A 22,641-nucleotide genomic window follows, 5' to 3' on the forward strand; every position below is an offset into this window, starting at 1 on the left:
AAGTGAATATTACCAGAAAAACCCAAACAAATCCCCATAATCTAATGTTAGCATTGCTAAAGTATGTGCTTTCTTTTACAAGAGAAACAGTTTTATTATTTTCATTATTCTTTACTATTTCTGACCATCCTGTGGCTATCATAAGTGAAACATGTGATTCTAATAAAGAAGACTCTTTATGTAAGAGGCCTGAAAGCATAACTTAGACTACCGTTTTAAACAATTTTTGACTTAAAAATATTTTCCTGGTATTTCTGTTATTGACTAAAATGTAAAAACTCTAGGTGACATTATACCTTGTAAAGTGATTGTAGCCTTAACCACAAGATCTTAAATTGAGGACACCAAGGGACAGAGGAGTCAAGACTGTACTATAGCTCAAATGCTGCATCATGAATGATGAACTATATACAATCAGAACATCTAGTTTCTTACTTGCAAGTAGATTTTTTTTGTGAAACATTGAAAGATTAATACTATTGCAAAATTACCTTTCTCCTGTTCAGGCTTTGTGCCTTCTGCAAGTCCTCAGAGCAGGGTAGTGTGCAGGTGTGACTAAGGGACCAATGGCAGCATGACTCCTGAAGAATATGACTGCATTATGTAGTGCAACATTTCATATCCAAAACTTTGGTTTCCTGCCATTTTTCCAAGGTGTTGAGTAACACAGAGGGACTGCTGCAAAAACTACCTGTAATCCTGGGATTTTGGAATGATTATAGAATCATAGAAGAGTAGGGTTGGAAGGGATCTCAGAGGGTCATCTAGACTAACCCCCTGTTCAAAGCTGGACTAATCCCCAGACAGATTTTTACCCCAGTTTCCTAAATAGCCCCCTCAAGGATTGAACTCATAACCTTGGCTTTAGTAGGCCAATGCTCAAACCACCGAGCTATCCCTCCCCCTGACCCCTTTTTTGCTGAATGAAGGATGTTAATTAGCCCAGATTGAAGGGCTTGTTTGGGGGAACTGAGATGCTTGTCTTTTGGGAACAGAAAGAGACCACTAAAATAATGTCATATAGGCCAGCCAACAGATGCTTGTGTCTTGTTAAAATGAACTCTCATTTCTGAACATGAAATGTTTGCAGGATGTTAGTATGTAATGAAGAGTAGTCTTCTTTGGTGTTAAAAACACAACTAAAATTGCTGTGCTATGGACTTATCTATTAGCAAATCCTGTAATGTGCTGATCCAGATGTATGAATGGATAGTCTGTGTCCTTTAAAAAGTACCTTTATAGGAACTAATTAATGCCCCCTCACACACACACACATACTCACTCTCTTACTTATTTTCAAGTTTCTAAATCTCTTTTGTTTTCAAAACAAACTGATTGATAAAGGGCTAGTAATATGTGAAAACAGTTTCAAACTGTTTCTCTGGATAGAAGTCAGTGTTTAGTACTGCAGGCATAGCATGCTGAAGAATCAGAGGGCGGGGCAGAATGGAGAAGAAAACTGTCAGCATGTGACCTCCGGAAGAAGAAAGGGGAGAACCCATGTACCACCTCATGCAGATAGAGGTAAGCAGGGCCGGCTTTATGAACGGCGGGGCCCGATTTGAATACCTGGTGGCGGTTCAGGGCTTCGGCAGCGCTTTGGCGGTGGAGGGTCCGCTCCGGGTCTTCCGTGGCACTGAAGGACCCCCCTGCCACCGAAATGCTGCTGAAGACCCAGAGCGGACACCCCCCGCCACTGGGTGAGTAAAAAAATAAAAATAAAAATTGAAAAGACACCTAAGATACAGGGCCCTCTTAGGTGCGGGGCCCAATTCCAGGGAAACAGCTTAAAGCCGGCCCAGGAGGTAAGACACCATTTTCAGGTTCTCTGCACAAGTACTATGGCGGAGAATGGTTTGGAAGAGTCATCTGAGGGAAGGGATCAGAAGGCAACCCCATCTGCCAAAAGGCATGGGGGATGCACTGTCCTAGGGACGGGGGTTCCACGACCACCACTCCCAAGAGGAGGAGATGGGTGGTGGTGTTCGTGGATTGCCTCCTAAGGAAGATGGAATCATCCATCTGCCGCCCAGACCGGGAAACTCGAGAAGTGTGCTGCTTGCCTAGAGCTAGAATTCAGGATGTGACTGAGTGTCTGCTGAGACTGATCAAGCTCTCGAACTGCTACTCCTTCCTACTTCTCAATGTGAGCACCAGTGATACTGCCAAGAATGACCTTGAGCAGCTCACTGCAGACTACATCTGGAAAGAAGGGTAAAGGAGTTTGAGGCACAAGTCGTGTCTCGTCCATCCTCCCCATTGAAGGAAAAGGTCCAGGTAGGGACCATCAAATTGTGGAGGTAAATGCTTGGTTGTGCAGGTGGTGTTGGAAAGAGGTCTTTGGATTCTTCAACCAGGGGATGTTGTTCCAGGAAGAAGGATTGCTAGGAAGAGATGGGATCCACCTAACGGAGAGAGGGAAGAGCATCTTCGCAGGCAGGCTTGCTAACCTAGTGAGGAGGGCTTTAAAATAGGTTTGCCAGGGGATGGAGACCTAAGCACTGAAGTAAGTGGGGAAGTGGGATGCTGGGAGGAAACACAAGGAGGAAGGTGCAGGCGGGTGGGGGGGAAGGGGAGGAGCTCCTGATTCATACTGTGAAGGTAGGGTAATCAGCTAGTTATCTTAGGTGCCTGTACACAAATGCAAGAAGCCTGGGAAACAACCAGGAAGAATTGGAAGTCCTGACACAGTCAAGGAACTGTGATGTGATTGGAATAACAGAGACTTGGTGGGGTAACTCATATGACTGGAGCACTGTCATGTATGGGTATAAACTGTTCAGGAAGGACAGGTGGGGGGTGAAAGGTGGAGGAGTTGCACTGTATGTTAGAGAGCAGTATGATTGTTCAGAGCTCCAGTATGAATCTAGAGAAAAGCCTGTTGAGAGTCTTTGGGTTAAGTTTAGGGGTGAGAGCAACAAGGGTGATGTTGTGATGGGCATCTGCTATAGACCATCAGACCAGGAGGATGAAGTAAATGAGGCTTTCTTCAGACAACTAACAGAAGTTTCCAGATCACAGGCCTTGGTTTTCATGGGGGACTTGAATCACCCTGACATCTGCTGGCAGAGCAATACAACAGTGCACAGACAATGTAGGAAGTTTTTGGAGAGTGTTGGGGACAACTTCCTGGTGCAAGTGCTGGACGAACCAACTAGGGGCTGTGCTCCTCTTGACCTGCTGTTCACAAACGGGGAAGAATTGTTAGGGGGAGTAGAAGTGGGTGGCAACCTGGGCAGCAATGACCATGAGATGGTCGAGTTCAGGATCCTGAGAAAAGGAAGAAAGGAGATCAACAGAATACGGACCCTGGACTTCAGAAAGGGAACTGATGGGCAGGACCTGGGGATTACAGTGGACAAGAAGCTGGATATGAGTCAACAGTGTGCCCTTGTTGCCAAGAAGGCTAACGGCATTTTGGGCTGCATTAATAGGACCATCGCCAGCAGATTGAGGGAAGTGATTGTTCCCCTCTATTCAGCACTGGTGAGGCCACATCTGGAGTACTGCATCCAGTTTTGGGCCCCCCACTACAGAAAGTATGTCGACAAATTGGAGAGAGTCCAATGGAGGACAACAAAAATGATTAGGGGGCTGGGGCACATGACTTACAAGGAGAGGCAGGGGGAACTGGGCTTATTTAGTCTGCAGAAGAGAAGAGTGAGGTGGGATTTGATAGCAGCCTTCAACTACCTGAAGGGGAGGTTCCAACGAGGATGGAGCTGGGCTGTTCTCAGTGGTGGCAGATGACAGAACAAGGAGCAATGGTCTCAAGTTGCAGTGTGAGAGGTCTAGGTTGGATATTAGGAAAAACTATTTCACTAGGAGAGTGGTGAAGCACTGGAATGGGTTACCTAGGGAGGTGGTGGAATCTCCATCCTTAGAGGTTTTTAAGGCCCAGCTTGTCAAACCCCTGGCTGGGATCATTTAGTTGGGGTTGGTCCTGCTTTGAGCAGGAGTTGGACTAGATGACCTCCTTAGGTCTCTCCCAACCCTAATCTTCTAAGTAAATAGTTTTCACATTTACAGCTTCTAGTAGTAATGATGACTTCTGAGCAATTGGTTAAAAAATGAAGTTTAAATGGACTGCATTTGTTCTCTGATTTTTTTTTCATTTTTTTTGTACAATTGTTTTCATAACATAGTCTGGAGCAGAACCCATATTTTAAAAAAAAGTGGACAGACATATATGATGGACCAAAGTATGTGTCCTTCTTCAGCATAATATTAAAAGACATAGTCCTGAAACTGAAGGAAAGTCAAGTATCAAGTACTTTTCACTTGAAATATTGTTTGACACTAGACTATGACTCTGTAGTCTGATTCATACACATTCCTGTAATGCTGACAGCTCATGGCAACTAACAATCAAGTCTGGGTCATCAGTGCTCAGTTTGGGCTAGATCCACAAAAGGACTTAAGTGTTGTAGTGCTCAGTGTTGTAACAACTTTTAGGTGCCCTGTTTTCTGGTGGAATCCTAAGCCCCAATTTAGGTGCTCAGGCAGACGCGATGTGTAGGTGGGGCAGGTGGGTCATGTGCCCCCCTAGATTTCTGCCTTCTATTTAGCAACAGCTTCTATTCAGAAGTTTTCAAACTGTGAGACGCGGAGGAACATTTGGCGGGGAGGTGAGTGACAACTCTAGGTGGCTCCGGCCTCAACGTCAAGCCTTGCTCGTCTGCTTATCCCGAGTCTGGCAACCTCCGAGCTCCAAGAGCTGGGCTCTCTCCTTGATCTTAGTGGCAAATGCTGTCACTTGCTATGCGGAGCCCCCCACCAGCTGTTCCAGCCTCTGCCTGCCTTGCCTTGCAGGGAGAGGGGAAGCACCTGCTGGCAGGGGCCGTCAGCGCATGCATGGAAAGGTCACCCAGAGGCACATGGTGGGCTTTTGCAATGTCAGCACTCTCCTAAATTCAGTCACAATTTCTCTGTTTGATGCAACATGTGGTTGGCACTGGGGCGGGGTTTGGGATATGGCATGTGAGCCGCTGTGTGGCCAGCGGGGAGTGGAGACATCAGGGGGAGAAGAGGTGGGGGAGAGAGCGTGGGGCCTCGCTGGGCGCTAGAGGCTAGGGCAAATGGGGAGGCTAGGGCAAATGGGTGGGAATGTGCCTGCCCCACCCGTAGAGTCAACACATGGGGCGATCACGTGCTCCCCCCATCACCAGTTCCTTGTCACCTCTGTACTCAGGCTCCTTATGCAATGGATGAGGAGAGTTAGGACCTAAGAATGGGATTCACAGAAGCCAGAAAACTAAGGGGGGAGCTGCCTAAGCTTGTGAGGAGTGAAATGCAGAAGAGGGGGATTGGGGTCTGCTTAAAACTATTTAGGTGCTTAACTCTGGGCTGGGAAGGGAAGCACCTCTATTTACTTGGGACTAACAGCTGTGAACCCTCTCCTGGAGTTAGGGGCCTAAGTCAGGTCATCCCTTTATCATTAAAAAAATAGACCCACACTCCTTATTATAGCCCAGGGGTTGGCAACCTTTCTGAAGCGGTGTGCTCAGTCTCCATTTATTCACTCTAATTTAAGGTTTTGCGTGCCAGTAATACATTTTAATGTTTTTAGAAGGTCTCTTTCTATAAGTCTATAATATATAACTAAACTATTGTTGTGTGTAATGTGAATACGGTTTTTAAAATGTTTAAGAAGCTTCGTTTAAAATTAAATTAAAATGCAGATCTCTCTGGATTGGTGGCCAGGACCTGGACAGTGTGAGTGCCACTGAAAATCAGCTCACATGCCACCTTCTGCACACATGCCAGAGGTTGCCTACCTCTGTTATAGCCAATGACTCAGGGTATTCACTTGAGATATGGCAGACCTGTTTTCAAATCCTTGCTCTGCCTGATTGGGAGCAGAGACTTGAAGTTGGGCCTTCCATATCCCAGGTGAATACCTTGACCATCAGGTGACTGAGAGACCCCCACCCCATAATACTCAATTTCTCCTGTTGACACTGTTTCACTTTGTGTAATTACATATTCATTGGACCAGGGATTTGAACCTGACTCTTACATGTTCTGAGGGAGTGCCCTAACCAGTGGTCTGTAGAGACTATCTCGCTCTGACCCAATGAGTATTTACTGTATTTATGTGAAGTTTCAGCGAGAGATTGAGAGATCCCTTCCCCAGTATACACAATAGCCTACAGATTAGGGCACTTTCCCTGGAGGTAGGAGTCCTCCTGGGTTCACGACCGGGTTCCAAACCAGGCAGTGTGGGGATTCAAACCTGGCTCTTGGACATCCCAGGTGAATGCCTTAATCTTTGGGCTACTGGGTAATCAGGATGCACCTGCCAGCCACAAAAATTCCGGGCCTGCTCGCCCTTGGCTGTCTTTTGTGCGGGTTAGGAGTGCTCAGAGCATATCTACTGGATCGGGCCCCACGGGCAAGATAGGCAGGGGAATGCCTAGTTTGAGAATCCAGCAGGGGCTTAGGCATGAGCTAGGATGTCAAGTGCCTGGGTGGTGTCAGGACTTTGGTTGGTTTTGTGCATGCCCATTGGTGGAAGATTAGGTGCCTAGGGAATTTAGGCACCATCAGGATTAGACAGCAGCTGAGCAGGGGTTGAGGATCTTAGACCCCTAACATGGCAGTAAGGCACCTAAATCCCTTTTTGGATATACCCTCTTGTGTCTGTCTGGACATCTGAAAGAACTGAGTGGTAACCAGTTTTGTAGAATGCGGAAGTGCTATTGGTTAAATTTAGCTAAAGGCTTTTTTTTAGATCTAAGTTTAGTAGAGAAGGCCCTCTTGAGAATTCATCACCATTGAAAGAAGAAGTAAAAGTGGTTTATGTTGTGTGTGGAAACAAAGGTATTGTCCTGCAGATACCAAGGTGAGGAGTGCTTTAAAAGTACCTTAATTAGAGCCAGTGAGTATAGACAGAAAGAGATTGCTAAATCCTTGGGCTCTCTGTTGAGTGTGTCAATAGGGGTGCTAATTAGCATGGATTGAAGGAGTGGTTTGGGGGGACATGGATATTTATCTACTGGGAACATAAATAGTTTTTCTGCTGTTACTTGAAGTTTCCCTTTGCTGATCTGCCAGTCTTCTACCTTCTACACTACAGGAATGATGGGGGGTGGATCAAGTAATGGTCAGAAACCCTGAGAATTCCACAGCAAAACTCTGCCTAAAGTGTGGCTCAGTAGGCCCACTTCTGAATGCTGGGCTTGATTGTTGTGAGGAAAGATATAAATGCGCACATGTCCATTAAAATTAATGTGATATGATTTATTTAAGTCACCTGCTGTATCCTAATCTTTACAATAAATAATGGGACATCACAACACAGGTATTCTTTGCTGCTAATTCATCCAGAACAGTTGCCTGACAGATACGGAAACTTCTGGAGGAGACACAGAGCTATGTTTTCAAAACAGTGTATAGAAGGATTATTTATTTGTTCATGGGAATTGTGCATAAACCTCCAATCCAACTCTGAAAAACAGCCCCTGGTGTCCTGAAGGGTCTTTCTAAGCATTATGAGTCTGAAGCCATAATTTAAACTTTCATCTCTCCCATCCGCGAAAGCTCCCACTTTCTTGCAATTGTACAAACACCAGTTAATGAGACTACCTCCCTTTCCTCAAGTATATATACAACTAATAAGAATAACATTATTGTTAGAGGAGAGCTAGAACCACAAAGTTCAGGTCCTAATCAGAACTTCCCCAAAGTTCCAGGTGTTTGCATATGGAGTTTTTGTCCTGCCTGTTTCAGAGAAAAAGACCAGGTGGGACAATTTTGTTCTGCATTTAAGCTCTCCCAAAGTTTGGGGTATTCAGCAGCGCTCTCTGTTCTTACTGAAGGCAGTGGGAGTTGAGATCTCTGAGGACTTTGGAGAATTGCAATGGTTATTGTTTAAGTAGTTGCAGTGTGCTTGGTGCTATACAAAATTCAGAAGAAGACTTCATCCCCACTCAATGGCGTTTACAGCGAAAGGGTTAGATTATAAGAGTTGCTTAGAACCTCAGCTCCCACTGACGTCAGTAAGAGGTGTATCCCATTAACGTTAGGCCCTAAATGAAAAAAATAAACATAACTCTGCTTTGCCTGTGGTAGAGCCTGTACCAAGTTTTGTGGAAGCGAGTTTCCTTACACTGCTAGATACACGGGGCTTGTTTAAGACTTCAATTTTGATTTTTCCCTTGCATGTCTGGTTCTCAGAATGTGTGTCTGGGATGATTTTATGCTTATTATTCCCCCCCCCCCTGTGCTTTTTCTTTTCAGCACCCAAAGACAATGAAGAACGTGTGTTCAGAGAGCGGATGCGTCCCAGAAAGCGGCAGGGTGCTGTGCGACGCAGAGTTCATCAAGTCAATGGACACAAGTTTATGGCCACCTACCTTAGACAACCAACATATTGTTCGCACTGCCGAGACTTTATATGGTATAACCAACATTTGGCTTTGTTGTTGTTGTTGTTGCAAATGTCATGCTGTTTTGGATTGAACTGTTGAGGTTCCATTGTGTCTTGCAGCAGTCTGAAAGGAGTAGAGCGTGTCACAGGTCAGGGGAACTCCACCTGTATGACCCCTCCATGGTCCAGAAAGGGCACCCACTCTAAGCTCCCAGGTCCTTAGCCGTCACCTCTCTCTCGAATGGAGACCCTTGTCTGTCTTCCTACTGCCCAGGGTTTTTCCAGGCGGCACAGTTCCCTGCCTACATTGTGTTATTCTGAGCAAGACAGACTGCTTAACTAGGCCAGCATTTGCACTTCACATACTCTGTGAAAGATATAAACGGTGTAATTGCCCACAGTTCTGAGTTACCACACAGCTCTGTCTAAGCAAACACATCTATTCTTAAGGTGAAAGCATTGCAGAGAAAATGTATTAAAACAATAAAAATCTACACACAGGCTAAAAAACTTACCAGAGGTCCCCCGCAACTCCAGCCTCAGGCTTGGCAGGGGTCAGTCCCTCCAGCCCTTCCCATGGACTGAAGGTTCTCTCCGTTTGCTGGATCAGAAAGAAGGCCCTGAGTCAGTTTAAACTGAGGCTGTTTATCCCGAAGTCCTTTCTTTGTCTGTTGGTCTCTGGAGAATCCAGTTTGTACTAATATGTGTGAGCCTGTCCAGGTGGTGGTACCTCCCTGGAAGTGTTGCAGGCTGAGTGAATTTGCCTAATAGCTCCCTCCTCTTCCCCCACCTCCCGCCGCACTGTTCTTAGTTCCTGGAGGGCTGTGGTCACCCTCCCCCATGGGCCTGCAATGACACATAAACTTAATGCAGTGAGATCGCCCAGAGATATTACAGGAAATTGCCATATCTGTCACAGAGCGGTACAGCAGTTTAATTCTTTTCCTCTTTAATTTCATTCATCATCAGTTTTTGCAAACAATAACTGAAACCTGTCAAAAACTTCCATTATGATTGATAAAATTTGGGATTTTCTCTAGATTACAGAGCTCAGTCCTGTCTGGCCTAATAGCTAAAATGGATCTGATTCCTGTAACTCACTACTGTACTGGCTAGCCTAAATCTCATATTTCACAACTGTAAGTGTCACTGCAGAGCTAGACTTCACAAGAGCAAAGAGCGCATAGAGCTGTGGTATGACTTGTTTAAAAATTTAAACAAATACATTTTTCAGTTTAATAATCACCATTTAAAGCAGTGTGAGCTAGATTCTGATCTTAGTTACTTGGGCAGAAATCCAGAGTAACTTCAGTAAAGTCAGTGGAATCACTGTGAAACTGAATTTGGCTGTGTGCCTTCCTAACCCCTCCCTCTTTTGGAGGCCATCCTGAATGCCTTCTGTATGAGGAGGAAGTACTCATGGCCAATTTTTTTCCTGAAGCTTTCAAAAGCTTCAGTTTTGATGAAGAAACCCCCTAGAAAATACAGATATTTTGGATGTGAGTCCAGGGTGTTTCAGAATCTAAAATATCAGCTGGCATGCAGAAAGCACCCAGAATGAGGATTCTAGAAAAGGGGATTGTCACCTCCTACAAGAGGAAAATCCTACCTCCATTTAAGTCATTGGGAACATTGCCATTGATATCAGTGGAACCAGAATTTCACCCAAGATATCCTATCAGACCATCAAATATCTTTACTCTGCTTCTTCATTTCTGAGCTACTTCCTTCCAGCAGTGAATATAACAAACAGCCTTTGAGAGAAAAATGTAGTCACTTTCACAAACTTTATCTGAGCATATTGTTAGGATCCTTTAGTAGATCAGCAAGGATTTTTCCTACTCCATTGGACTGAAGAAGGCCAAAATTTTCAAACCTGAGTCCAATTTTGTTTTAAAATGAGTGCCCAAAGTTAGGCTCCTAAATACCAATTTAGACACCTAGATCAAAGAGGTTTGATTTTCAAAGATGCAGAGCAATGCAGCTCTCAATGACTTCAATGAAAATCAGGCCACTGCTATGTAGGTGCCTGAAAGTAGACTTATGAGCCTAATATTAAGAATATAAATTTTGGCTAGGATGCCTGAAGTTAAGCTCCTAAATTCATATTTAGGCAAAAGTGGCCTTATTTTTAGAAGCACTGAGCACCCACATATCCCAGTGAAGTTGATGCCGGTGCACAGCACATTTGACAATCAGGCCACTTTTATTTAGGTTACTTTAGGTTCCCACATTTGTAAATGTCCTTTTCAGCCTAAAATGCATGTCTGAATTAATAAAGATCATAACATAACACTAAGTCAAGAGCTCCACTTCAAAAATGATTTATCGTATGAATTACAGGTATGCACAGATGTGTGTTACTTTACAAAGAAAAGGCATGGGGACAGATTTGGCTTTCAGCTACTCCAGTGTAAATCCAGAGTGACTCCACTGACTTCAGTAGAGCTATGCCAGATTTACTCTAGGGTAGCAAGAAGCAGCATCTGGTTCAAAATTCCTATTCTAAAGAGTTTATAAGTAGAGGCCAGATCCTGAAGTCTTTCACATGTGCATAATCACAGTGAAGTCACGTACTTTCAAGTTGTTTGGACTCATGTAAGAAAGGACAGCAGGATCGGGCACTAGGCTAGAGAAGATTTGACATGATTTGGGGAGAAATTACAACAGGCAAAAGGTGCACAAAGGGCCTTCCACATTCTGACATCCTGAGGTTTTCTTGTTTTCACACTGTGCACATCATGAGTTTAGGTTTAAATAAGTCTAGTTATGCCAAAAATAGTTGCAGAATAAATCCAGCGTTATAAAAGACGGACGTGGCATGGAAAGAGAAATTCTAATTAAGCAACAGTTCAGAAACAAAAGAGAAATATTAGCAAAAGCAAGTTTCAGTTTATTAGGACTACATCTGTTTAGTAGACGGAGAACTGTCCATGAGTAAATAGGAATGCACCAAGTACAGGATCCAGATGGTGCATTCACACCCCCTCCCAGGTTATGTGATATACCTTTCTCCCATATTAAGAGGATGATGTGAAAACTAGTCAGTGATGAAGTGTGCAGGCTGTGGGTTACAGGAAAATGTTCTAGTGAATCATGAACCTGGCCAATAGAAGAAGAAAACAGCATAGTGTGACTTTTTTATCTATGTATTTTACATTTTCTAAAATACTTTATGTATGTTCTTATCTACAGGGGTGTAATAGGAAAACAGGGATACCAATGTCAAGGTAAGAGAAAATCTACAGAGAGAAACTAGAATAGATACTAAAATATTATTGCTGGTATGTATAAATAAGCAAGGTTATGCACTTCTCGTCAGACATAGTGTGTATATATATAAGAGTGGGGTTGGAGCACAGGACTATGAATCAGAATATGTAGGTTTTATAACAGAATCAGTTACTGACTTGTGACTGAGAGCAAGTCTCTTAGACATATTTTCAAAAGTGTCCATTAACTAGGGGTGGTTCAGTTGAAGTGACTAGGAGCAGTGTATACTTAGCATCTCTGAAAATCAGACCTGTCTCGCTGGCCATCCAAAATCAGTGGATGTTGCAGCCCTGGTAAAGCTCCCCCTGTTGGACACTGAGCAGGCTGCAGTGTTTGGATCCTTCCCACTGGGCTTATGTGCTTTTAAGCTGTCCTGAGTCTGGGTAGGCTTCAACCACCATCTCTTTCTTTGGCATCCTTGGCACACATCCTTGGTGTTGACTAAGTTGAACCTCAAGGACCAGCTGTCCTAGGCTCCCAGGCCCAGTGCTGACCAGTGTTTAAGCACACTCTTTCCCAGAGCTCCAACCTTGTGAACACTCTGGTTTGCTGTTTACGTCTCCAAGAACATGTGATAGTTGAAGTACATAAAACACAGACTTTGTAAGGTTTCTAATATAATTACTCTTGATTTTAGATAACACAAGAAATATACGGAGTTAGACCAAACAATAAAATACCTGTATCTTGTTTCCTCACCACTCTTGAGCATTCTTTGGGCTTAGGTCAGAATCTTTTAAGGCGTCCAGGATCCTTCCTCTTCCCCTGCCTTCCTGCATGTGGCTTCTCCTCTGGAATATGGAGTTTCTCTCTCTCTCTCTCTGTCTCTAAAGTGGTTGGTGAGAGACCCTTTCTTTTACAACCTCCAGTCCATTTTGTCATGTCTTCCCCTTATCAGCCTTATCAAGTGACCCATTCCTTAATTACTTCCTCATTGCATGGAGTTCAGACTTGAAAAATTGGTTTGCCCTAGGCAGCAGCCCTCTCTTTCTCCAAAGGTGCAGCATTTGAAATGGATGATCTTTAAGGTGTAACAACCTTCCATTGTTAGCTCTGTGCCAGGTGCATAAATTTCTCCTGTCACCTCCTGTGGGTTTTAGCTCAGTGTGGAGGCAAAATACATCAGAAAAGACAAACAATCCCCATGTTCAAAATGGAGATTGCAGTCTGACACAGATACACATAGAGAGTCCCCAATAGCAAGCTGAATTCAAAAGCTGTACATGGACAGATTTCCCATACTGTCACAGCGGACACTTCTGGAAATGTTGGCCTCTCTGTTTCTCACTTATTTGCTCTTGAAAAGGTGGAAGCTTTATCCCATGTTAAGCATTTGTGAACCTTGGATGAGAGGTGCTAATGGCAAAATACTGTAATTAATTAGATTAGATAATTATAGATGTCACCGGTAGCAAATGTTATAGTTAAGACTGAGTAAGAGTTTCCATTTTTACCTCTAATTTCCTATGCTCATAACTTTTCAAAACAGTCATGTTGGGGGGTGAAATTTTTCCTGCTTTGGTCTCTGCCAAAGATTATATTTTTGGAAAGTTTGAGCAAGATGCATTGTTATTTTTCAGTTATGAGAGAGCTGAAAAGATTAGTTTTTCTCATCGTAACAAAAACGTTAAGACACATTTTTACATAAGAAAATAAGAATTGCTATAATGGAATACACCAGTAGTCCATCTAGTTCAGCGTCTTGTTATCAAAAGTAGCCAGTCTTTCTTTCATGGAGGACAATTTTTCATCATCTTGAGAACAATGGATTGATAACCTTATAATTGTTATCCCATCTGCTGTATCTGCAGATATTTGTCTACTGTCTATTTTTTTTCAAATGTAATTGACACTGGATATTGACAAAGCACTTTTGCCTGCTGAAACAATGGGAAATGTTCATTTATTATTATTAGTAACAATAATTAAATAAATAAATAACGTCACTTCTTCCTTTTTCTGATATTACAGTGAATCCCATGTGCCTTTGTGTTTCTTTAAGCCTGAAAGCTCTTTAGGCAGGGGCTGTTTTTAATCTTCATGTCTTATATAGTGCTGATCCCATTGACTATACTAAACAAATAATGAGTGTTTTATATAAGCTGCTATCCAGTGACAGAACTAAGGTGTGGATGAGAGTTTTAAAGATGGTTTGTAATTTTGGGTGCCTTGGATTTTGGTTGCCCATCCTGAGAGTCCCCTAAAGGGGCCTGATCATCAGAAAGTGCAAAGAGTACACCTTCTGAAAGTCAGGACCCTTTAAGGTGTTTTAAATTTTACACCCAAAATTACAAGTCACTTTGGCCCAGAGCCTCAAAGGTATTTAGGGTCCCTAAGTGACACTGATGGAAGCCTAAATACCTTTGTGGATCCGGAAGTGACAAGACCGGTGATGTAATATCTTTTATTGGATCTAGTGCTGTTGGTGAAAGAGACAAGCTTTCAACCTACACCGAGATCTTCTTCAAGTCAACCCAGATCTGCAAAAGAACTCTATATAGTTCGAAAGTTTGTCTCTTTCACCAGTAGACATAGGCGCGGGAACTATGGGTGCGGGGAGTGCTGCACCACCCACTGGCTCCCCACTTGCATCCCCGCACGCCCGGGGACCTGCCTGTCTCCCTAGGCTGCTGGCCCTGCGCACCCGGGGTCCCGGCTGCCACCCCGCACCCTGGGCTTTCTTCCTGGCTTCAGCTGTGCGTGGAGGGGGAGGTGGACAGGGGTAAGAGGGCTGGCTTTCAGTGCGTCCACTACTAAAAATGTTCCAGCAGCAGTGCCAACAGAATTGGGTCCAGTAAAAGATATTATCTCACTCACCTTGTGTCTCTCAAATACTGGGATCAACATGACTATGACAATGCTTCCAACAACAATTTGAGGATCTGGGCCTTTTTAGCCTATGTCTTTCATATCCCAGGGGAAGTGATCCAGTGTCTCAGCCTTTTGCCTTCAAGCTTTTACTTCTAAAATTGTCTTCATGAAAACTCATTCTTTCATCCCCTTTTTGTTTACAGTTTGCACTTGTGTAGTCCACAAGAGATGCCATGAGCTTATAATAACTAAGTGTGCTGGTTTAAAGAAACAGGAAACTCATGACGAGGTAAATATTTATAAAATAAATGCTCTAGATAAAAAAGAAATCTTTTTATCTATTCATGTCACTACCGCCTCCTCCATTTCATCAACAAAAAGTAATGGACTTTGTTTGCACCCTTCCGGTTTCCACATAGTATAACATTTACTCTTGAATGACAAATCACCATAACAGCTCCATTTACTTGGGAATAATTGTAAAGCAGTCTGTTCCTGGCTAGCAAGTGTTAGACAAAATCAAAATTCTCTGACATCTCAAAGCTCTTTTTTGTTTCTATCCTGCTTCCATTAAAGTTAATGGAAGTTTTGCCATTGAATGCGGTGGGAGCAGGTTCAGACCCTTTTTCTCCCAATTGCATTTAAAGTGGGTGATTCATTAGCTATCAGTAGTATAAAATCTCTGCTTGTGTATCATATGTTAACATAAAAGAGTGCCCAGAGGTGACATAAATTATTTACAGAGGGCTTGCTCTAACTGCATGCAGGGCTTCCAGATGTGGAAGAGAAGCAAAACATGTAATATTCTGCATTGAATAATGCCCATAGTTATAAAATAAAACAGGAGAGGTTATACCCATTACTGTGTAGTTAACAGATTTTCTAACAGTTATTTCACAGCTGTGGAGAAATGTTGGGCATAACTTAAAAGGGATCTATCTATCTATCTATCTATCTATCTATCTATCTATCTATCTATCTATCATGTTACCAGATATTTAAGCAAACGATGTCTGCTGATAATGAAATAAACTGTCTTACTAAGCTTGGATATTATTATATTATTATTTATATCTACCAACAGTACTCACCACTGCTCTAAATATAAAAGAACACAGGACTCCCACTTCAAAGGATGTACATTTTTAAAGAAGACAAAAAGCTCACTCCAGACATGGACCCAGATCCTGAGCTGTGGCTAACAAATGCACAGTATGGTTTTGTCTGCACTGATCAAAGATGAGTGTTTACAGTGAGATAACTAACGTGATAGTTATCTTGCTGTACAATCGTAAAGGGAACCAATGGCCTTGTAGTGTGAATGTGAGGTAATTAGATGAGATCACCTAGTTTACCTTGCAGTAAAACTGCAGTGCCTTGTCTCCATTCTGGTTTTACAGAAGGACAGCTAATGTGCATGGATTATTCCGTGGTAAGACAAACCATTTTTGTCAGTGAAGACACAGCCTGCAATTTGGGGAAATAGAGAGGGTGTATAGAGGTGGTTTTAAACCACCTTTGTGCTTCTGCAATTATGGGCCGGGCCAGCCAGATTTGCCTCCACCCCTCCATGTAACTTGGAGTAGCATAAAAGATGCTGTAAAGTATACTGTCTGCCAGTGGCTAAGTTTGCAGGCCTGGCACTTATGGTTGGGGGAAACACTTCCCCCACCTTCTATTTATTATTTATTTTTACTTGTACACTAACTGAATTTTACTTGTACGCTAAGTGGATGTCACTGAGACACCAGCTGCTGGCATTCTCCACGGCCATTTTTGCAGTGTGTTTCAGTTTAGAACAACACTTTAACCTCTGCAGTGAATATTCTGTCCCCTGTTCTGGGGAGCAGACGTGCTTTCACTCCACAACATGATCTCGTTCATGGATTATGACGTAGCCCTGCTGCACCAGTGTTTTGGCTAACAATGATTTTGAGCAGTGTCCACAAGGAGATATGAATTCCTGAGCAGATTTAATTGGGTATAAGCTTTCGTGAGTAAAAAACCCACTTATTTTACCCACGTAAGCTTATGCCCAAATAAACCTGTTAGTCTTCAAGGTGCCACCAGACTCCTTGTTGTTTTTGTGGATACAGATTAACACAGCTACCCCTCTGATACTTGAGCAGATTTATGTTCCCAGGCTCCAGACTAGTGGAAGCTTAGATGCACTGCTGATACGATGCTCTCATTGTTTAGAGGGGTGCTAGCCCACTGGAGAGAAGCCAGCAGTAATAGAAAAGAGGGAGAAAAAGCATTGAAATAAATCTTTTGCTATGCAGTGGGCACCCTTAACTTTTCATTGATGATCTTCAGTCAGAAGCTAATGATACTGTGGAATCCCTGTACACAGTACCCTGTTTTCTCTTCTTACCAATCCAAAGACCTGTGGAATATAAAAAAGCAAGTGGATTGTGACGACTTTCATTTTCTCCTGAACTAGCACCTCCCATGCCTGCTCTCAAAACAATTGGGAGCGACTTCCTTGCCTTTCACACTGAGAGATCTCTGCTGATAGCTGTGCAGTTGTTATTTCCAGGAATGCCTGGAACCAGACTGCAGTCTTTGCACCATCAATTATCTGTGATCTTTTGAACACCAAGAACAAAATAAAATAAAATAAAATAAAATAAAATAAAATAAAATAAAATAAAATAAAAGGTGAAACACTCTGGGGGGAAATAAACCCATTTAAAAGGATGATTACACCAACATGTACCTATTTCATCTTGTTTCACCTCTGTACTTTTCAAAACATATCAGGGCCCTCATTCACATTGACATAAAAGTGAATAATTAGAAACAAAGGGGATTTCAATATGCTGTGCTTCGCTTTTTTCAGCAAGTGGGCTCCCAGCGCTTCAGTGTCAACATGCCTCACAAGTTCAGCATTCATAATTACAAAGTGCCCACCTTCTGTGACCACTGTGGTTCATTGCTCTGGGGTCTTTTGAGACAAGGTTTACAATGCAAAGGTAAGGAGAACCACTTCTGCTTTAGAGATTTTCTATGTTTCTCAGCCAGTGCATTGGTTTGGGAAGTGCTTTTCTGCCATAACAGGAAAATACGTTACTATTGCCAAGTCATTCTGTTTTCTAGCAGGTACATGGGAAATGTTTCTTCCTAATCCGATTAGTTAGAGGTTGACATATTCCCAGAAGCATGAAGGTTTGTATCCCTTCAATGTTTCTTGGTATTTTTATTCCTGTAGGATGGAAATTATACACTACTATTTTTTGCTTTCATACCTTCATGAAGGCTGAGCCTTACCTGTGCAAAGTCCATGCAGGACCAAACTTGAGTCCCAAGCCAAGAAAAAAGAAAGAAAAAAGGTTTTGTATGTCTGGCTGCACCATGTTATGTGGAGGCTAGCCTGCTCCCTCCCATAGTAATTCTGAAAGAATGGGATTGTGTCCTTATCCAGTATTTGGAACACAGGCGGTGGACTGTGCATCAGTTTCCCATCCCAAGTTCAAGCTAGATCATGCACTTGAAATGAACTGGCTGCTCATCCTTAATCTCCTTGACACAGGCTGTTTTGTGATTTAGCGGGGAAGAGGTGGCCTCAAATCTCCTTATGGCTGCTAGATTGGATAATGTGGGGCTTCTTTTCTGCTGAAGGAGGATGTACATTTCCATTTGGTAATGAGGCAGACTTAAGGACTAGATTCCTCTGAGACAGATAGTTGTTCTGAAAGGAGAAGTAAAGTTTGTCCAAATACTTCCAGGGTAACAGCATTTTGGGATCAATGGAGAATCAAACCATCTGTTGTGGGTTTTTAGTGGACTATGGCTTGAAGCTCATGCCAAACTCATAAAAATTCTGCCTGATTTTCCAAAGAGCAGGAGCTAAGGGTGACATATAGAAGGCATTGCAGTCTATGAATAAAAATATCTTCTGCAGTTACACTGGGTAAAAATGAAATTATTAGGGAGCTGCCAGTCCTTATGCTTCAGGGCATGAGATGATCACCATCTGAAGTCATGAAGAAATTTCTCTCATGGCAGAGTGTTTCACGATAAGGGGCATTGTGAGGCTTAAGCCTCCCCCTGGAGCACTGAATGATGGATAGTGGCAGGACTAAGACCATTATTTTCCTATTATTGCCATCCCTATTTTTCTATGTCACCTTAATTCTGTTGGTGGGAAATTCAGACCACCCTTTTCAGTTCATCTGGGTCTTCTTGGTATTTGCCATTTGTCATTTAGAACTATAGTCAATCCACCATCTCCTTTCCATTCTATAACAATTAAGTTCTTCTTCGAGTGATTGCTCATATCCATTCCATGTAGGTGTGCGCGCGCCGCGTGCACGTTCGTTGGAAGACTTTTACCCTAGCAACTCAGTGGGTCGGCTGGGCGCCCCCTGGAGTGGCGCCACCATGGCGCCGGATATATACACCAGCCGACCCACCCACTCCTCAGTTCCTTCTTACCGCCCGTGTCGGTCGTTGGAACAGTGGAGCGCTGCTTAGCTGACCTCCCCTTCCCTAGCTACTCGTAGTTTCTCTTGTTAAGTATCGTATATAGTTCAGATTTTTATAGTTGTAGTTAACTTTATTTGTTTGTAGTATAGTATAGTGTATTTATTTCACAGGGGTTCGGGGTTTATCCCCTCCCCCTCACCCGGTGCCGGGTCCGATGCCCGGTCCACAGGGTTTTATAATGCTCGGCCGGCCTCAAGCCGATGCCGACAAGAGATCCTCTCCTAAGTGCCTCGAGGAATCTCACCTCACAGATAAGTGCCACATTTGTGAGGCCTTTAATCCGAGAACAAAGGGGAGCGGGACTTTCATCTCAAGCAGCTCCTGCCGGAGGCAGCTCTTGCTCCTCCGCTCTCGGCACCGAGCGCTGGTTAGTTTTCAAGGAGCGCCCCCTCGGCACCGGATCGCCGGTACCGCCAAGGCCTCTCGGCACCGGCCGTCGATAGCTCCAATGTCCACCCGGCATGGATCCCTCTCCTGGAGAATGAAGAGGCTCAAGATTCTTGCTGCGTCCGAGCCGCCTGCTCCGCAGCCCGAGTGCTATGCTAAGTCGGATCGCCCGGCACCGATGTCTGCCGCGGCGCCGACAATATCCGCACCGCTAACTCTGGCCATGCAAGAGCCGTCGAGTCCGGTGCTGGAAAGCTCCCTGGTACGAACCGTGGTTGAGCCTGTTATTAAGCTGCGTCGGAGCCGCCTGCTCCGCAGCCAAGCGCTCTACTAAGTCACACTGCCGGCACCTATACCTGCTGCGGTACCGACAATATCGGCACTGTCCACTCCGGCCATGCAAGAGCCGTCGAGTCCGGTACCGACACACTCCCCAGTACGAGCCGTGGTTGAGCTCGCTCTTCAGCTGCGTCAGAGCCGCCTGCTCCGCAACCAAGCGCTATACTAAGTCGGTCTGCCCGGTTCTAATACCTGCCGCGGCACCAACAATATCGGCACCGTCGACTCCGGCCATGCAAGAGCCGTTGAGTCCAGCGCCTGAACGCTCCCCGGTGCGAGCCATGGTTGAGCTCACTATTCCCTCCACGCCGGAAACATTTCCACAGCGAGGGAGTTGATGGCAGTGACAAAGCCTGCGCTGCTTCAACCCCCGGCACCGCCGGTGCGGGTTATATTGTCTATCAGCGAGCCTGTCTTGCTCAGGCCACCCTGCGTCGGCACCACAGAGCGGCACCGTTCACGATCACGGTCCCGCAGATGTTCATGGTCCTGTCGCCACGACAGGTGCCGGCACCGCTCACGGTCCTGGCACCGTTCCCCATATTGGTACCGGTCATACCCGCAGCACCGATCAGCGTCCCGTTCCCCGACCTGGTACACTCGGTGCCCATCCAGCTCCCGGCACCGCTCCAGGCACTGGACTCCCGTAGCCACTCCCGGCGTCGAGCCTCGAGATCTCGGTCAGCCTCCCGGCACCGCTCCGGTTGCAGGTCCCATTCGCGCTCCCGGTACCGGTAGGCCTCACGGTACCGATCCCCGGTGCCGCGTCGAGCGCCATGAGCTGGAGAGGGAGACTCTGCCCAGGGCTTTAACTTCTCCATGGCCATCCATTCGGATGTGCACACCAGAGTCTTCCGGGTGCCCCAGGCCAGGACCCTGACCCCCATCAGTGGCTGCCCTGAACATCTTGAGCATGCCATCAGGCCAAAGGCCTACCTGTGATCCCATCGCGCTCTGTTCCGTCAGAGTACTGGGTACCAGGGGCGACAGTTAGCCGTCCCCCTCCGACCGGTACAGAGGAAGTCCGGTTCTGCCACCGGATTCCCACATCCCACCGGATCAGGAGGTCATCCAGGACCGTGAGCCCACACAGGACCCACTTGTCCCCGGCCTTTCTTCTCCCTCCGCCCCAGATCAGGCGGTGGCAGAAGCGTACTCCTTGGGCCCTCCCCTAATCGGCCTGGGGGCCCATCAGGACCTCCCGAGACGGATGACATTCACTATGAATCTCCAAGTGGCCACTATCCCGCCCGTGGGCACGGGAGTCGAACGCATGTACATGGTATCCAGGGGCGACGGGCACCTATATGTATGTCTTTCCCCCTGCTCCCTTGTCATCTAGTCCGTCAATGAGCCACAATGCCATGGCCTACAGGGACCAGCACCTATGTCCAAGGGGGCTAGGCGAATGGACTTCCTGGGCCATAAGATGTACTCGGCAGGTGCCCTGCAACTTTGCGTAGCAAACCAGCAAGCCCTGCTTAGCCGTTACTATGGGCGGCGGTGAGAGAATTTACGGAGTTGGTTTCTCAGATCTCCCGTCAAGAGTTTGATGCCCTTCTGGAAAAAGGGCCAAAAGTGGCAAGAGCTTCCCTCCAGACCTTGTTAGATGTAGCGGACTCCACAGCCACGACTCTGACCTTGGGTGTTGCCACGAGGCGCATTTCATGGCTCCAGTTATCGAGCCTTCCCTCGCAGCTCCTGCACACTATACAGGACTTGTCCTTCAATGACAAAGGCCTGTTCTCAAAACTGACCCTAGGCTGCAAGGCCCAAAGGACAGCGAGGTCACTATGCACTCCCTCTCGGCATGTACATGCCGATGTCTCACTGCCGACCTTTCCGCCAGCCTCACCGCCCCTACTCTACGCCTAGACAACGACAGGGCTTTGCCAGCAGGCGACGCTGAGACAGTCGTAGGCATTGGTCGGGACCCCTAAAGGGCCAAAATCAGGGTCCTCCCAACCACCAATCGAGCAAACCTATCCCTCCTCGTTCCTCTTAGGGACCCCTCTCACGAGCAATTCCTCTTGCAAGAGGTGCGGGCGCTCCTCACCATCGGAGCTATAGAGGAGGTTCCAAGGACGAAAGGGACAAAAGGTTCTAGCCCCACTAGTTCCTGATCCCCAAGGAGAAGGGAGATCTCAGACCTATCCTAGACCTGCGGGAGCTCAACAAGTTATGATATACCTGGAGTTCCGCATGGTATCCATGGGGACCGTCATCCCGTCCTTGGATCCCGGAGACTGGTATGCCACCCTCGATATGAAGGGCACGTATTTTCACGTCGCCATTTATCCTCCGCACAGAAGGTACCTCCGGTTTGTGGCCAACCGTCATTTCCAGTTTACGGTCCTCCCGGTTGGCCTCTATACAGCCCCTGTGTATTCACGGTGTTTGGCTGTAGTCGCCGCCCTCTCCGCCACCGTCGGATACACGTTCTCCATCTCTGGACGATTGGTTCATTCCAGGGGTCACCGGGGCCCAAGTTACCACTTGTGTGGGCGTCGACGAGGTCCTATTCCTGCGTTTAGGCCTGATGTTCCATATAGCGAAATCCACCCTGATTCCCACTCAGGGAATAGACTTAACTGAGGCCACCTTGGACTTCAGTATCGCACAGCCTGCTTACCTACGCCTTGATTTCACACGATGGTAACCATTGTACAAGGTCTACGGACCTTCCCGGCAACTTTGGCTTGAACTTGTCTAGGTTTTCTGGGCCACATGGCTGCCTGCACGTGCGTAACTGAACATGCCAGGCTTCGCCTCCGTACACTTTAATCGTGACTCACCTCAGTGTACCACCCGGCCAAAGGTGACATGGTCATGGTCGCCTCGATCCCACTGAGCGTCCTAGGCTCCCTCGACTGGGGGTCGACGCCCTCCCTGATGTGTGCAGGGGTGCTGTTCGAGCCACCTCACCCTCACCCTCGGTGTCCTTCATGATGGACGGCCCCATCTCTTGGCTG

At 45.6% G+C, this 22,641-nt stretch overlaps 1 protein-coding gene across 9 annotated transcripts in view; it reads left to right on the plus strand.

Moving 5' to 3' along the window:
- The window catches only part of PRKCE (protein kinase C epsilon), a 501,798-nt gene that overhangs the window by 302,591 nt on the left and 176,566 nt on the right, over positions 1–22,641 (plus strand). For 8 of the 9 annotated variants that reach the window (XM_039531433.1, XM_039531434.1, XM_039531435.1 and 5 more), the window contains 4 exons: positions 8,242–8,401; positions 11,567–11,601; positions 14,659–14,744; positions 17,298–17,430. In XM_039531433.1, coding sequence (XP_039387367.1) covers positions 8,242–8,401; positions 11,567–11,601; positions 14,659–14,744; positions 17,298–17,430 — 414 coding nt within the window. The remainder of the gene's footprint in view (positions 1–8,241; positions 8,402–11,566; positions 11,602–14,658; positions 14,745–17,297; positions 17,431–22,641) is intronic. The other variant, XM_039531437.1, reaches the window with a different exon arrangement.

The sequence above is a fragment of the Mauremys reevesii genome, linkage group 3, assembly GCF_016161935.1.
Source record: "Mauremys reevesii isolate NIE-2019 linkage group 3, ASM1616193v1, whole genome shotgun sequence".
In the NCBI taxonomy this organism is placed as follows: Eukaryota; Metazoa; Chordata; order Testudines; family Geoemydidae; genus Mauremys; species Mauremys reevesii.